This window comes from Mus caroli, unplaced genomic scaffold (genome assembly GCF_978045245.1).
Source record: "Mus caroli unplaced genomic scaffold, Mus_caroli_1 scaffold_7, whole genome shotgun sequence".
Lineage (NCBI taxonomy): Eukaryota > Metazoa > Chordata > Mammalia > Rodentia > Muridae > Mus > Mus caroli.
Window position 1 is genome coordinate 19,016,808 of NW_028227262.1, and position 14,574 is coordinate 19,031,381.

Here is a 14,574-nt window from a genome sequence, read left to right on the forward strand (position 1 = left end):
TTACCGTTAGAAATAAAAACAATTTTAACACAAATCTACAAAGGTTTCTCACGTGTAATGGAACTCGAGGTCACTCATGGCAGGGATTTTGGATGATTAAGTGAGTTAGTCAAACCCCACCCTTTCCCAACATTCTGTATCTTCAGATCCAGGTACCTTCCAATAGGTTGGCATTTTAACATTTTCTTTATAAATCACTCAGGGACATATTTTTTAAAAGAACATACTCTACATATTTCCAAGATGACTGAGCATGAAGTCACTTTCTCGACTATGAGATTCCATAAGTCTTCAAGGTTGAAGAACCAGGTGAGGCTGGAGGAGACTCTGAAGCCTAGAAAAGCTGGCCTAAGAGGTAAGTGTTTCAAGTGTCTAAAATCACTTTTTAAAAATGTAATTTAAATGTTTGTAATTTGAAAATATCCTACTGGCTTTTATTGAACAGTAAAATGTTACATTTCATCTGGGCTTAATTATACAGGAGGGTGATAGGGAAGAAAATACTATTAGTTGGAGGGTTATTATATACAAAATTGTTCAAAATTAAGTTTAAAAAATAAAGCAATCAAGTTTTAAAATTAAAAATTAAAAAAAAGAAAAATATAACCTTTCTTCTACCTGCTTGCTTATGAGGGAATAAATCAGGTGGGCTGATTAGAACAATGGGAATCTGTAAGAAAAATTTCTTGGGAATCAGGAAGGGAGAAACAATTAGGGGTTTTGTTTTTTTTTTGTTTGTTTGTTTTGTTTTGTTTTGTTTCTTTAGTCTAGTAAAGAAGGATTCTGAAAAATTTAAAACTAACACAAAAACAAGAGTTAAAAAAATTAAAATGTTCTATAGCAACAAACTCCTAAAGAATGTAGCTTATGCATTAGAAAAAATACTATAGCCTGGAAGTGGTGGAGCATGACTTTAATCCCATTAATTGGGAGGCAAAGGCAGGTAAATTTCTGAATTTGAGTCCAGCCTGGTCCACGGTTGACTTTCAGGACAGCCTGGCAAAACAGAGAAAACCTTTCTCGAACTCCCCCAAAAGAGACAATACTTTCATGCATGAAGAAAGTGTTTTAATTGTCATAAATATCTAAACTTTAATACTGGCAGACAAACTAGGGTCTGGAAAAACACCAAGTGTTCTAGAGAAATAAATTCCTAAGGAAATGAAGCCTATGTATTAGAAACAATACTTTCACTCTTGAAGAACATGTTTTTATTTTCATAAATATCCAAATATATAAAAACCCTATGCAAAAACAGTTGTCCATTAGAAGAGGACATTTCCTCCTGAGAATAAAGTTGCAGATGCAGAGAGATGGGATGTGAGGATTAGTCTGAGTGGGAATAAGTAAACCCTATGGTGAGTTCCTGAAAAAAGTCAAAGAATATTTTTTTTATTACTGAAATTGAGAAAATCTCAATTTTTATTCTTTTTAGTTACTCTATACACATTGGCACAGCTGTACTCCATGCTGTGATTTTTATCTTTTTTTTTTATATATATATAATGGAAATCACAGGCATGTGTTTCAAATTCCAAACAACTTGGATACACCAAAATATTTAGTATCATATGGAGCAATTTTGAACTTACAGGAAGAAAGTGATTCTTGAATTATAGGCACTTTCAAGTATGGTGATGCATACAGATCATGTCTAGAAAAACTGTGGTTCCCTACCAGTTCTCAAAAAAATCCATCCTTCTTTCCTTCCTCCCCACCCTCAGTTATCTCTCTTGGTAGGCTGCAATCCTCAGCTTGATATCTTGTACTTGGATAGTACCTATGCCTTGAGTGCCATCTGTAGAATGCACTTTTTTTTCTCTATAGAATTGGGTGAGGGCATATGCCTGTCATCGAGTTCCTTCTAATCTGAGTCAGGAGGATTCACTGTGCAAGGCTCAGGCCTTGTTCAAAATTTTGTGAACACCTGTAGGATTTCTAAAATCCTTACATTTTAGGTAGAAATCTACAATCTTGAGGGTACATTTTCAGTCAGTTCATATCATAGACTTGTGCAAAATTTTCCCTTGTTTCCATGCTACACAAATTGTAATTAGTATTGAGATCTACTCTATTAATAGAGATTTTCTTACTTTGTTTTGCTGATTTAAGTGTGTTCAGTCCCTTGGCAGGTCATTGTGATAGCTCTCGGGATCCTCTGTTCCCTTCGGCTGGTAATTATTGCAGTGCTTGTGACAAAGAGTAAGTAACTGAGATGCACCTTCTTTGAGCTTCTGCCTAGAGAATAGCTTTAGACATGAACTACGCAGTTAAACATACTGTACATTGTTCTGTCTATAATCAGGAGGGGACTGGTCAGAATCTCTGGAGTTATAATATTTTTTCCTGAAAAACTGCAGTGTACTCTTCTTTTTCATACTTAATCTGGTAGCTCTGGGACTGTTGAGAGTTCCCCTTTTCAGTCTCATTTTTGGTCATGTTCGTTCTGAGGACTCGGTGATCATCTAATTTCTCAGCTCAGATGATTGAGAATCTAAAATAAACATTTTTTGAGAAAAATCTATGCAAAGAATCAATGGCCTTGTTTTTAGATTTCTTCAAAGTATATTTTATTCACACGTAAAAAAGTTTTCATCTGTACAGAAACATTAAGGTAAGTTTAATTGGATTTCTCTATATTAACAAAGGTAATCTCTTTCAGGCTGTGCCAAAACATAACTATGTATGTAGATATATTACAAACCATATGCTCAAAGAAGAATTGTGCCATTTTAACGTTTTTTTTGTTGTTGTTGTTGTTCACATTTTCATAGTGTGCTAAGTATTCACTGAGTATTTTACTTAGGAAATTATCTGCAAATTTGTGCTATAAAATTGAAGTGAATGGAAGTTACTTGCACCATAAATTTATTCAGCTCTGTTATTTATTTTACAGTAAACTTAACTTAGAGAAAATTGAAGTATCTCTATAATGAGTTAATTGAAGTGCTAATTTATAAATGTTAAAATACCAATGAAAGTAATAATATGTGTTGGCTGTCCACATGAAGCTTTTTCTCTAGCTTAAATTTTGATATGTATTTCTTATAAGCATTAGATTTTATATCTGTGATTAATTTAGTTTTTCAGTATAGTCAACACAAACAAGAAATCCACGAAACTATAAACCACAACCATAACTATACTAACATGCAAAGTGACATCAACTTAAAGGAAGAAATGTTGAAAAATAAGTCTATAGATTGCAGTCCAGGCGAGGAACTTCTGGAATCCCTCAACAGAGAACAGAAGAGATGGTACAGTGAAACCAAGACAGATTTAGATTCCTCACAAGACACAGGTATGTAGCAGAGGAATACCATGAGTACAGAATTGCATTATTATCTATTATTTATTCTCTGGAAGCTTTGAAGTACATACAGCAGCTGAAGATGCTTGTAATCTTTGGGTTAATCATCTGGAGGTTGCTTACTTCATGTAGAGATATTAAAACTCAGAAATCCATATTTGGATGAGAGGAATCTTATAGTTTCTAGAAGCCAAGTTCTGTTTAGCATTCCTACTGCCCACGGGGGAGGGAATTACTTTGATAATTTTGATTTCTTTCTGTCTAGCAGAAAATCTGATTCTCTAACTTTGTTGCTGACAGAATTGGAAGGTTTTAATAAGACTGTATTTATGAACTTTTTATGCTAAAATGGACTTAGTGCATTTACATGGATGCAGTTATAAGAAGAATTTTTTGTTTGTGCATGTGTCTTTCCCATCTGACAGGTTTTGAAAGATCTGTACTGTTTGTAAAATGGACCCTCCCTGGGGCAGACATGGGAGTTTAACCATGGTGTTTAAATGTTGCAAATCTGCCAGTGACAAAGTGAATGAGGCTGGGAAAATGAAAACATCAATAGTCACAAGGAACCTTTATTGCCCATGCGAGTGACTGATCATTATTACTGACACAGTTTATCAATCATCATTAACTACTTTTTCAAGATTTGTAACAAAGAGCTCTTGTATATAATCTCACCACTCTGCGACAGTAGGATGTGATGATTCTCATTATGTCAGGATTAATATATTTAAAACTGTTGCATTATAAAATCTGTGACAGGAAAAATATCTCCAAAACAATCTTTGAAGTATTCCAGACTCACGGAAAAACTTTTCTGCCATTACTTTAAGATAACTTAATTACCTGTCTAGGATAGCATAATGATGTAATCCCTATGACTGTGAGGTTGAGGGAGGAGGGTTATAACATTCAGTAATATAAGGACATCCCAGAAATTTCAAGGAAAGCCTGAGCTACACATTGATACCTCTTCACAGAAAAGTGAAGGTTGGAAATAATCTTTCTAAATAGACCATTGGCATTTCCAGCAACAAAATATTCATATTGAGAGGATCTTGCAAAACCAACTGCACACATTTTAATGTATTCAACTTTAAACATTTAGACATGTGGGCAGAACACTGGTTGAATCAACATGATCAGGAGAACAGACTTTCAACACCAAAACCTTTCTCATTTGTCTCTTTTTCTCTTAAGGTAAAAGAATTTAACACAGATTTTGGCACAATGCTAAGTATATAGAAGTGTGTGGATGAGTGTGGGCACAATGCATTACTACATACCTAGAATTCTGTCAGCAGTTTAACTGCCTCTGACTACCAAGTGCCATTGTCTGCCTCTGGCCCCAGGTATCTCCCAAGCCTCTGCTTCATAGAACTTGTGATCTCCCTGATCTCCCTGGAATCATATTGTGGGGGCCCTATCTATGCCCAGTGTGTTTCACTTTGCAAATCATCCTCAAGTTCAGAGATGTTTGTCACATAGGTCAGCATCTTGTTTTTGGATTTGCTGTGAGACAGGATGTCATTTTGAAGCCCAGGATGACTGGGAACTCACAATGTAGAGAAGACTGACATGAAAATCATGCTTTAGCCAAGGAAGGCCTCAAACTGTTAGTGAACTTCCTGTCTTTCTCTTTGGAGTTCTCATGTCATAGGCATAAATCATCCTGTCAGGCTGACTCATTTTCCTTTAAAGGATAAACAATATTTTTGTGTGTATGTGCTTCATTTTCTCTAATGATTCATCCATGATTGACACAGGAAATATTTCTAGATCTCTAGTGGTATTAACAATGTTGCATAGATCATGCATGAGTGTGCAGGGGTATTTGGCCATTATAGAATTCTACTTTCTGAGACCTATGAGATTTTACCTCTTTAAAAAAAAACTGATTTAATAAATATATTCCTCTGATAACAAAATACCAGAAAATAATAAGTTTAGACATTTACCTTCTCTGTTGTAGGTACAGGTGTTAAACACTGGTTCTGCTATGGTACTAAATGTTTTTATTTCATCATGAGCACAAATACATGGAGTGGATGTAAACATAACTGCCAGAATAACAGATTAGCCCTTGTGAAGATAGAAGATGAAGATGAACTGGTACTGTAGAGGCTCACGTGCCCCTTATTTTCTTATACTCTGTCTCTAACACTGAATAATGAGGTACTGGATCCATTTTTGCATTTGTATATTATTTTCCTGTAATGTGAACATAACTGTGGGACACAAGTCTGTTAAGTGGACACTCGTTATTACAAAGACACTTGTGTCTTTCAGTCTCCTCCCTCTCTCAGGAGTGTACAAGAGAATCCTTCAGAAAGCATGTCTTTCCCAGAGGGAGTGTAATCCTTTGGTACAGCATCTCCTATTACTGAGAGTCATTTATCTCCACTGAGGGCCAAGTAAACCCTTCTTTTTTTTGGATTTGCTCTTTGGAACCTTTAAGTGAGTCTTAATGTTCTTGAGTGCTGCATGAGATGAGCAATCAGATGACAACAGGGAAAGCAGTTGTGCTCTGGTCATGTCTGCAAAATGAGATGATATGAGAAATGTGGAATTTAATGGTTGACCAGTTAGCTCCATAGTTATTTCCACTGAAACAGTCCACAATATTTACTGTATAGTATTCCTATGTCCTGTAAAAAGGATATCCATCTTTAGAAATGACTATTTTTAAAAAAACCAAAGTTTTCAAGATTCTGTCATATTCTCTTTTAATTATTACTTATGAAATCTTTTCAAATATGAAGACTGTATTTTTTCTAGAGAAAAAAATTGCAGGATCACCTTGAAAACTTTGTTATTTATAACATGGTATGATATTTATACATCAATTTAATAGATTTTTAAATAGCATTCTTAAAGTATATTTGATGTCAAACAATAGTGTAATTATCCTTTTGATACAGTAAACAAAACCAATTTCTAAAATTTATTATTATTATTATTAGCTGCCTTAGTAATAGTAGTAGTTGTAGTTGTAGTCATAGTTGTAGTCGTATTCATATTCATAGTAGTAGTATTTTATTTATTCATTTTAAATCCTGCTCACTGCCCCCTCTTTGTCACCCCTTCCATATTCCATCCCTAACCATTCTTCTCCTCTGATTGGATGGGTGCACCCTAGGTATCCCCTGGCACAACACATTTCCATAAGAATAGGTGAATGTGCTCCCACTGAAGCTAGACAAGGCAGCCCAGTTACAAGAACCTAACCCATGTACAGGCAACAGCTTTTGGGATAGTGCCTACTCCACTTGTTCAGAACTTACACTGAAGGCCAAGCTGCACATATGCAGGGAGGCTGAGGTCCAACCTCATGTATGCTCTTTGTTTGTGATTCCATCTCTGCAAGTCCCAAGGGTCTTGGTTAGTTGATTCTCTTGGTCTTACTATGGAGATCCTATCCCCTTCAGAGCCCATAATCCTTCCACCTGTTCTTCCATAGAAGTCCTCAAGCTCCATCCACTGTTTAGCTATGGGTATTTGTATATGTATGATTCAGACTGTGGACCAAGACTCACAGAGGACATGTATGCTAGATTCCTGTTTGCAAGCATAACTGTTGGGACAGGGATTGATGATTTTTCATGGAATGTGTCTCAAGTTAAGTTGGTTATTGGTTGATTATTCCCTTAGACTTTGCTCAAAGCACAATCCCTGTGTTTCCTATAGATGGGATAAGTTTAGAGACAAAGTTTTGTGGTTATGTTGGTGTCCCTCTCACTCCTCCAGGATTCTTTATTGGCCACAGGAGGCAGCCTCTCCAGGTTACATAGAGATACAGTTAAGGATACCCTGGATGAATCTTGTGTATTTTCCCTATGACTGGTAGCCATCTCTTCTGGGAGATGTCCAAAACCAACCCCCCATCAGTTGCAGATTTCCATTCATTCTCATGCCCATCAGGCCATTCCCCCTCCCCTATGCACAACAGATTCTTAACCCTGACTAATCTCTCAATCAAATTTTTCACTCAGTTCCCTCCCTCCAACTATCTACCTTCTATGATTATTCCATTCCTGCTTCCAAGTGGGACTCAAGAATTCTTGCTTGTGCCCTTCTTTTATCCAGCCACTGGGGTCTGTGAAGGGTATCATGGACACCTGAATTTTATGTATAATATCAACTGGTACGTGAAGACATACCCTGAATGCCATATTTTATTTGGTTACCTCAGTTATGGTGATATTCTTAAGTTCCATAAACTTGCCTACAAAATTCATGATGCTTTTTTTTCATAGCTGAATAGTACTCCACTGTATAGATGTAGCACATTTTCTTTATCCATTTTTCAGTGAAGGGACATCTAAGATGTTTCCAATTTCTAGGTATTATGAATAAATCTGCTATGAACATACTTTTTGGGATGGTGGAGAATCTTTGACTATATACCCTGGAGTGGCATAACTGGTTCTTGAGGTAGAACTATTGCCAGGATCCTGAGAAACAACCAAATTGATTTCTACAAGTGTTCCCCCCATCAGAAGTGTAGTGGTGTTCCCCTTTCTCCATATCCTTTTCAGCATGTGCTATCCCTTGACTTTTTAAACTTAGCCATTCCTATTAGGGTAAGACATGATCTTAGTTTTGTTTTAATTGACATTTCCCTAGTGGCTAAGAGCTTTTAACATTTATTAATGTGCTTCTTGGCCATTTGAGATTCCTCTGTTGAGAATTCTCTGCTTAGATCATGCATAGTAGATGCAATAGAATGAATTGATACATCAGTCCAAAAAAGACAAATCTAAAACATGCCAGCCTTAAGTAGGAAGATTTTGAGTTCAAGGAAATCTTGGTTAAATTCAGAGACTTGGTATAAGAAAAACAATAACAAATCCTGTCATAAACTGAGGAATCTTGAAGGTTTTATTTTAAATAGCTCATTGAACTGACATCAATTTGATATAAATAGGAAGTCAGTTTAGAAAATTAATATGGTGGGACTGAGTGGTGGGAGGACAGGACAGTAGAGAATGACATAGGGATGCTGGGAACTTTTCCTGCTTGTCATCTCATCCAACAGATAGAAATTTTATCATGAGCAATGTTGTTTCCTTTACAGAAATTCCTTCAGTTCCAGGTTGTTTCAGACAGTTACTGGATTGGATTGTCATATGATAAGAAAAAAAAGCAATGGGCATGGATTGACAATGGCCCATCTAAACTGTGAGTTTCTGAACTCTTCAGACTCTAACCCTCCATTGGGGATTGAGAAGGTTGTCTGCAAAGGCTTTTCTCCATTTCTCATGGTTTTCCTCATTTTCTATGGAGCTCAGACATAAGGACAAATTGTATAAGGCAGTTCCTGATCCAGTGTTACCAAAAGAAGCTGTATAGTCGAGGAGATGAACAAAAGTGACTTAGCATTGCACACATCTAAGGATGGTGTGTTCTAACATGGGAAGGGCACGAGAAAGTCAACGACTTAAGGTGGTTTAAAGTTAGGGAACGGGCAAGACAGATACAATCAGTCTGAGTATAACAGATATTCATTTGACTTTTTTATTGTTGTTAACTTATATTATTGCCAGCTATTTATACATATAAGAGCATGTTTATGTATACATACACATATATTCCATTTAAAGGTATTATGTGTGAATCTTAAGTTTATTGTTTACCTATAATCTGTACAAAAACATTTACTCATTAACTTTTTAAATAATATTAGTTTTTCTTGAGTATCACATATACATCATATAATATATGAACATATATGCTCCTTCTCCTACTCAAATCTCTAACATGTGCCATTGATAGCTCTTGCCTTCGTAATTAACTGTCCAAAGATGCATGGTGATAAGCCATGCACTGGAATAAAGAAATCCACCATTAGCCACACCCTCAATAAAGAATTGAAACTCACTTTTTCAGCAGCTGTCACCTAATAATGATTTCTAAAAAGAACTAATCTTTACAAAATTTCGTCTTTTCAAAAAGGCAGAATTTCACAGAGCCTTTCCCCTTTGCTGGTGCTTACATTTTTTAATTTCCTCTTCCCTGTTGTTTGCTGACTCTTGCTGGTGGTATGGAGACTATGAAGTTTATTTAGATGTCTCCTTTAGGGCTCAGCACAATAAATACTTCTCCAAAGCACTTTGGACAATTCTGCCACACTGCACTGACTCCCCTCACTGAATAAAGAAGCTTTCTCATGAAGGTTGAGGGCATCACAGTTCTAGGCTACAACTGAAAATGTTAACTTAAAGAGTGTCCACTTAGCAGACAGAATATACCAAGTTCCAACCTAGGGCATGTGATCTTCCCAATACTGGAATTTTTTATTTAGATTACAACACCAAGCATGTGTGCCTTCCATGGTAAAGGCCTCAGTTCCAATAAGAAATCATTTATTAATCTTATAACATATCTTGCTCAGCAGGTCACCATGGTAGCATACAGGGTACAGTGCAGGATAGGACTGCTCATACCCTTCTCCCCTGCAACCTGTAGATAGCCTACTAACCCTTTGCCTGCCCAGTGGAAGGTTTTTCCATATCGGTTTGAGATTGACTTCTAATGTCTTGATGTCAAAATGGGGAGTATCTTCAGCAACAAGGCCTTATCACATTGTTGTGGAACCCAAGGGCAGGAGCAATAACCTGTGCTGTGTGGGAGCTCTCTGTCAACTCCTTGAGCAGTTAGTAATTTCTCTGAAGGTATCCTTTGCCTTGCACTCTGGTTTTCTTTGAAAACTCATATCTTCTGTAATTGTTATTCTTTTCTAAAATTTAATTTTTATTTTAATTACATTTTTCATAGAATATATTTTGATCTGTTTCCGTTCTCATACCTTGTTGCTCCCTACCTTCCTACAGACTCAATGTCATGTTATTTTTCTCTGTAAAACAGCCAAAACAAAAGGAAAATAAAATCAAGCAAGTAAATAAACAAACCAAAATCACAATAAGAAAATTTACTCCCCCATAACAAATAGGCAAACACCCAAACACACACACACACACACACACACACACAAGCACCTGCACATACGATACTCTAAACCACTGAAGAAATATGGAGTCTGTTTTGTCTTTGTCAAATATAAGCTTGCTAAATAGTGGTTTTCCTTAAGGCCTATATACATCCCTACTTTTAGTTTACGCATCCTTTATTCTCTCCTGTTTCTTATTTTCCAGTTCATAATCTTCCTTTGTACTTGAACCCTCAGAATCCAAATAATATATTTTTCATTTTTATCTGATTTGTTAATTTTTTTGCCATTCCTAAATTTGGTAAATTTGAATATTCAATTTCTCCTCATCCTAAATCCAAAATTCAAAAATGTTTTATTTTGCTAAAGACTCTCCTTTGGAAGTCTAGGTTCCATGTGCTTTCTGTGGATTTCATTCTCTTGCTCTCATGTGACAGGTTCTCATTAATCCAGTCTAGCCTCAAACATCCTACATATTGAAGGTTAACCTTGAACTGTTATCCCTCTACCTTCATTCCCTAAAAACTGGAAGGATGGATTGTACCCCACAATGGCTGGCTGGATTTATTATTGGGGATCTTCGTTTTGAGTACATTCCTTAGTCAGTTTCTGCTTTTAGGGGAAAAACTAGCAACAGTGCTTCCCTGACCATCTGAGGTTTGTCCAACTCCTCCTAACACCTTGACCTGAGGAGAAATCTCATTTCTGTTGATTTATACAAGATAATCTTGATTATCAATTACTACATAATTACCTTTTTATTTCTAGTTTTGCTATGTAGCCCATGTGTCGCAGAATGCACAGTGCTCGTGTTTTTGTGGTAATTTGTCTTTGTTATAATTTTTAAAATTAGCTTCAGTTTTTTAAACAGAAAGTTAGTTGAGGCCCCTAAAATATCATAGTGCAGAAATCAGAGTTCTGTTGCAGACATGGAATTCAGTAGATTACTGTGTCTGTGAAGACCCTTTAGCTATGGCGTGGTTAGGAATACAGGGAAAAAATACAAAAAACATTAGTTACAACCACTCATCTGTGAGTATATTTGAAATATGCCCTTTCTCCTTAAAACACACACATATAAGACCTTGTTTTGTGTGCCAAACACATCTGCTTTACTATTGTTATAGCATTCTTATTTACAAAATATAAATGTGAAAGCAAGATTGGTAAAATAATTCTATGGAAATATTGAAAATGAGATTTATCCACTGATCAAACACTTGTGAGTGTGAAATGTGATGTAGAGTTTTGGTGTGATAAGAGACCATTTCTTTTTAATGAACTTAGATGAAAATATTTTTGTGATGAACTTAGGATAAACAGTTCTATATTCATATACTTTGGCCTATAGAATTTTTAAAATCATGATTTTTTTTTCACTGAATGTTCAAATTTTACCAGTTGCCCACTCTTGTCTTTTCTCTTCAGCGACATGAAAATAAGGAAAATGAACTTTAAGTCTGGAGGATGTGTATTTTTATCTAAAACAAGACTAGAAGATACTAACTGTAGTAATTCCTACTACTGTATTTGTGGGAAGAAACTGGATAAATTCCCTCATTAACTCTCCAACCAGAGTTAAAGGTAAAAGTGAAATGTGTTGATCCTTATTTGTTTCTTGTAATGATTCATGACACCAACAAGTATTTTGATTACAGAACATAGTCTGCTGTGAAGAGAAACAAAGCTGCAAGAGCATTGGGACTGTCGTCCTGTATCTATCTTGACAGAACAGAGGCCATTTTCCTTCCTGTTGGAGACAGGACACATCTACTCTGGTGAATGTGTACCCTTTGCCCTAAAGCCTTCAGAATTGTCTACTTTCTGATTGCTTAAACTCCTATAAAACTGAATAAAGAACCCTCCACCACCCCCCCCCCAAAAAAAAGACAGCCTGAGTTTCCATTAATGATAAGACAAATTGTCCCATGTGCTGGGATCAAAGGCGTGTGCCACAACTGCCAGGCGAGACAAACTGTCTCAATTGAAAGTAAAATTAAGAGAAGAAATTTCTTTGTAAGCTCGATTTCTCCTGTTAGTTGATTACCATCTTATTTTGTTTTGATTTTTGTTTATGTAGAAGTTTTTCTCAATGGTATAAATGATTCCTTTGTCCATAAAATATAATATAAAATTTGGTGAACATTTGCAAGGGTAGGTCAAGGATATGTGGAATAACTTTTACCCAAATCATCTGTTGTCCTATCTACCCACTTTAATTCATATATAATTTTAGGCCTTATAAAAAAGGTGGTAATACTTGAAGTTTGCTAAATGTAGTAGATTACACTGTGATTCTGGCAATTAATAGGTTAAGACATGATTGTTGAAAAATGAATATAGCAAGAGCCTAGGTCATAGAATCAAAAACAAACAAACAAACAAAATTGAGGCACACATGTTCCTCATTTTATTCGAGGGACAATACTTTATATTATACAAGTACCCAAATGATCAAACTCAGGACAGTTAGTATTGATACAGTAACTTGTTTTAATCTGGGAGCCCATGTACCTCTCCACTGACTGGATACTGCCACTCTGGGAGTTTCCTCCATGTTCAGGTTCAGGTGCACTCAGTGATGGTGTCTTATAATGTCTTTTTGTCCTGAATTTTTTTTATGTTTTCTGGGGTGGTGGTTTTTGTTTGTTTGGGATGTTTTTGTTTGTTTTTTTCTGAGACAGCTTTTCTTTGTGCTACCTAGATGCTCTGGAACTCGTTCTATAGGGCTGATAGGAACTCAGATTCCTTTGCTTCTGCCTCCTGAGTGATGAGATAAAAGGCATGCTTGTTGATTTTTTTTTAAACCTTAATATTTTGGAACTTTAGGAGTGAGACAATGAAGTATAAAAAACAAAAACAAAAAAAAATAGACATACGTTGCACAGGGGCCATGCTAATCTTTTCTGTATCATTCCAATTTTTTATACGTGCTGTAGAAATTGATAAAACAACTTTGAAAAACAATTTTGAAGTTCCTCGGGTAATTGAAAATATTTCTACCTGAAGACCCAGCTAAATACTGGGCATATGCCCAAAACATACTCCAACATATAACAAGTACACATGCTGCACCACAGAAATGGGAAACAACCCAGATGTCCCTCAACAGAGAAATGAATACAGAAAATGTAAATGATACATTCATACAATGGAATACTATAAAGCTATCAATGAGTTCATGAAATGCACAGGCAAATTGATGGAACTAGAAAATATCATACTGAATGAGGTAACCCAGACACAAAAGAACGCTCATGGTCCCTACTCACTGATAAGTGTATATTAGCCCTAAGGCTCAGAATACCCATGGTACAACACACAAACCATATGAAGATGAAGAAGATGGAAAACCAAAGCATACCTACTTCAATTCTACATAGAAGGGGAAACAAAATAATCACAGAAGATAGAGGGAAGGAGGAAGGTAGGGTGGGAGGGAGGGAGGGAGGGAGAGAGAGAGGGAGGGGAAGGGGGAGGGAGGAGGGAGGGGGAGGGAGGGAGACAGGGAGACAGGAGGTGGTGGGGAAAAGCAGAGCAGGATCAGGTAATGAATGGGATAGGAAAGAAGTATATATGGTCAGGAAATCAAATAAAAATATGTACCATTACCTAAAATACGCTCCAATATATCACAATTTGTACTAGCAAAACATGTGAAACAACTTAGATGTCCCTCACTTGAAGAATGGATAAAGAAAATGTGGTAAATCTAAACAATGGAAAACAATATAGCGATTCAAAACAATAACATCTGGAAATTTGCAGGAAAATGAACAGAACTATAAAATATAATCTCATGTGACGTAATCCTGACCAAAAATGACACAAACATATTACTCTAAAACCACAGACTGTCTCTGCTCATCAAGACCAGCCATGCTTGAAGGATGGGATGGGCTTTCCCATAATGAACAGCGTCTAACCTTCATCTAGAAAGCCATCCTGTGCTCCAGCCACAGACCTGACCAGACTCTTGCCCACATGGGAACCATCCAGTACCCCCTCTCCCCCTGCCCTTCCCTTCCTTCGTCCCTGGGGCTGAGTGCCACCCCAGGGCCCCTATTCTATTCTCAGCTCCTCTGCCCACTTTGTTTGATTATTTCAGCTATCATTCTCTTGGGTCCTGGGAGCCTCTTGCTTTTATGGGATCTGGGATTTTATAGTGGCTACACCCAGTTCCCAATCCCCCACTGCTACACACCCATGTTCAATTTCCTGATCTTTTGTATATCTACCCAGTCTCATCCCACACCTGACCTTGTCACCCTTTTTCCCCATCGCCATCCTCTCTCAATCCAAGCCCCTCCCTACT

General features: G+C 36.6%; 1 protein-coding gene and 1 non-coding gene across 4 annotated transcripts in view; one reads left to right on the forward strand and one right to left on the reverse strand.

The window, feature by feature from the left end:
• Positions 1–11,823, forward strand: part of LOC110288899 (killer cell lectin-like receptor 5) — a 53,354-nt gene extending 41,531 nt beyond the window's left edge. The window contains exons 7-12 of one of the 3 annotated variants that reach the window (XM_085839572.1): positions 203–355; positions 2,113–2,202; positions 3,083–3,301; positions 5,283–5,422; positions 8,388–8,491; positions 11,688–11,823. In XM_085839572.1, coding sequence (XP_085695698.1) covers positions 203–355; positions 2,113–2,202; positions 3,083–3,301; positions 5,283–5,422; positions 8,388–8,491; positions 11,688–11,823 — 842 coding nt within the window. Of the gene's footprint in view, positions 1–202; positions 356–2,112; positions 2,207–3,082; positions 3,302–5,282; positions 5,423–8,387; positions 8,492–11,687 lie in introns of those variants that run through there. The other 2 variants (XM_085839573.1, XM_021155142.2) reach the window with 2 other exon arrangements.
• A 1,284-nt stretch (positions 11,824–13,107) lies between these two features.
• LOC115030348 (U6 spliceosomal RNA) lies at positions 13,108–13,211 on the reverse strand. The gene has a single exon (XR_003835926.2). It is a non-coding gene; the product is annotated as a U6 spliceosomal RNA (small nuclear RNA).
• Positions 13,212–14,574: the final 1,363 nt, after the last annotated feature.